We start from the raw sequence: 2,556 nt of genomic DNA, 5'->3' as shown, positions 1-2,556 counted from the left end.
GTTTTCTTAAAATCAATGTCAAGAAGTTTGGCCAAGGACCAGCTGATAGAAATAACCATTGAGACTCTAATTTTCATCAGAAATGTGTAGTTCTCTCTCTCTTTTCATATGTTACTAATCAAGGATGCTCGCCCTGATCTACATTTTGATTGGGTTGGGACATTTATTTTTATGAACTAGAGGTGGTGAAAACAACGTTACCTTGGCAACGTAATAAGCAAAATGTCCATACATCTTATCTTGTAGTTCAAAATATAAATAATTTCTTTCAACAGCATCTAAAAATACAATTCAATCTTGTTATAAAAAATAACTTAAATACTATATAGGTAAGAATATCCTACTGTTGAAAACAATGTCCTGGAAAGCAGCAATAAAAGTAGGTCATCTGAAAACGATAGTTATCTCCCTTTGTATCGGTGGAAGTTGATACGGAATGTTTAACTATAACTTTCGAGATGTTTTATCATGTACAGCCCGTACGGGGCCACGGTTTATTCCGCACGGGGCCACAGTTTGTCTCAAATGCTAGTATGGAACCCTGGGCTTATTCAGTGAATCATCGTGGCTCCAGTGTTAAAAGAAAAGATGATGGGGTAAAACAGCCTGTAGACTTACTGCGTGTGATAACATCTTGAGAGATAGAATAACCATAAAAACCACAGAGCGTGAAGAAGAAAGCGAATCTGTCGTATAAACCATGTTGATCACCAGCTATATGATAAAATACAGCTCCTACTACTAACGATACGAGTAAAGCCTGGATACCCTGAGCTAATAAACACCAGTAATCTATTACACTGTTCTTAAAATGGCGTCTGAAATGATAAAAGAGGGTTACAGAGTAAATATACGCCGTGTGTCTGCCGACCCTAACCTCATACACGTGCTTCTTCAATTCTTAACTCTATAGATGAACTGCAACGTATCTCGTCTATTTGCAACTGAACACCGACTGGTGGAGAGTTTGGTCATCTGCTTTCACAGCAACCCAAGATTCAAGACGTGTATAGAGGTTGCGGCTGCAGAACCTTAGATTGGAGGGGGCCACCGAAAAATATTTTTCGAATCCATTCTATAAGCAAGTGCCCATGGAAATACTTTAGAATATAAATCTTAAATCCTACTTTTATGCGTTTTTTACACGAAAAAATCAACCGTAATTACATACAACAGACACATTTTGAAGTTGCGTTGAAAAGCGACGCGGCCACTGGCCTATATTTATAGAACCTCACCTAGTTAGGACAGAAGATTGTGTGAAAAACCCGGGATACCCAATATGATTCCTCATAGCACCGGCTACAGTGTGGCCACTGGCCTATATTTATAGAACCTTACCTAGTTAGGACAGAAGATTGTGTGAAAAACCCGGGATACCCAATATGATTCCTCATAGCACCGGCTACAGTGTGGCCACTGGCCTATATTTATAGAACCTTACCTAGTTAGGACAGAAGATTGTGTGAAAAACCCGGGATACCCAATATGATTCCTCATAGCACCGGCTACTGTGTGATCACTGGCCTATATTTATAGAACCTTACCTAGTTAGGACTGAGGATTGTGTGAAAAACCCGGGATACCCAATATGATTCCTCATAGCACCGGCTACAGTGTGGCCACTGGCTTATATTTATAGAACCTTACCTAGTTAGGACTGAGGATTGTGTGAAAAACCCGGGATACCCAATATGATTCCTCATAGCACCGGCTACAGTGTGGCCACTGGCCTATATTTATAGAACCTTACCTAGCTAGGACAGAAGATTGTGTGAAAAACCCGGGATACCCAATATGATTCCTCATAGCACCGGCTACTGTGTGATCACTGAGTTCCTTACTAACTGGTTCCGGTGCTTCCTGCTTCTCCTGGGCATCTTTTTGAGCTTGGCAGAGATTCTTTAAAACTTCCGAAGTTCTTTTCTCCTTCTCTTCCGATGTTACATCAATCGTCGCCAAATCAACTGAAAAAACAGAAGGTTAGAAAAATAATGTGTAACTGTGGGTCCTTTGTTTCTTTCTCCATTACAACTTGCTGATATCAAGGGGTAGTTAAAGTTGGATGCAAGACTTCGATTTCCAATTTCTACCCAGATAACTACAGTTTATATATTTATGTATTTGTTGTACTTACGGTAAAAGTCAGAAGGGTTGGTCAACTGAGGACAGGGGAAGCCAAGATCTGTAAAATATTGAATCATTTCCGGAGCCTCACCAAAATACACAGTTTTACCTCGTGATAATACCAGTACCATATGAAACAGCTCAAATATATCAGTCCTGAAAATAACAACAAGAAAAACTGTGAGTTTTTGAGGCTTAATATGATAATATGAAAGAAGTTTGCGAGCACCTGTATGACTTTTGAGAACGATTGGTTGAGGAGTTCCAGATATGTCTAGAAATTGGGAACATTTATAGTTTCTATTTGTACGACTCTTCTATTCTATCTACTGTCTGGTTCTGAACAGGTTTTTTAATATTGGAGACCTTTATATTGTTTACCTGGGTTGATGTATAGACATGATAATAGTTCTCTGTTTTTTGGTCAGG

At 39.2% G+C, this 2,556-nt stretch overlaps 1 protein-coding gene across 1 annotated transcript; it reads right to left on the bottom strand.

The window, feature by feature from the left end:
- Positions 1–201: 201 nt before the first annotated feature.
- Positions 202–2,528, bottom strand: LOTGIDRAFT_176834 (hypothetical protein; the record flags this gene model as incomplete). Its single annotated transcript, XM_009061043.1, has 5 exons — positions 202–278; positions 619–818; positions 1,754–1,967; positions 2,138–2,283; positions 2,509–2,528. Coding segments are annotated over 5 exons (657 nt in total), but the record flags the coding sequence as incomplete, so codon positions are not given.
- Positions 2,529–2,556: the final 28 nt, after the last annotated feature.

Source organism: Lottia gigantea (assembly GCF_000327385.1).
Source record: "Lottia gigantea unplaced genomic scaffold LOTGIsca_4543, whole genome shotgun sequence".
In the NCBI taxonomy this organism is placed as follows: domain Eukaryota; kingdom Metazoa; phylum Mollusca; class Gastropoda; family Lottiidae; genus Lottia; species Lottia gigantea.
The sequence above is the reverse complement of the archived record's forward strand: the minus strand, read 5'-3'. Positions and strand labels throughout refer to the sequence as shown.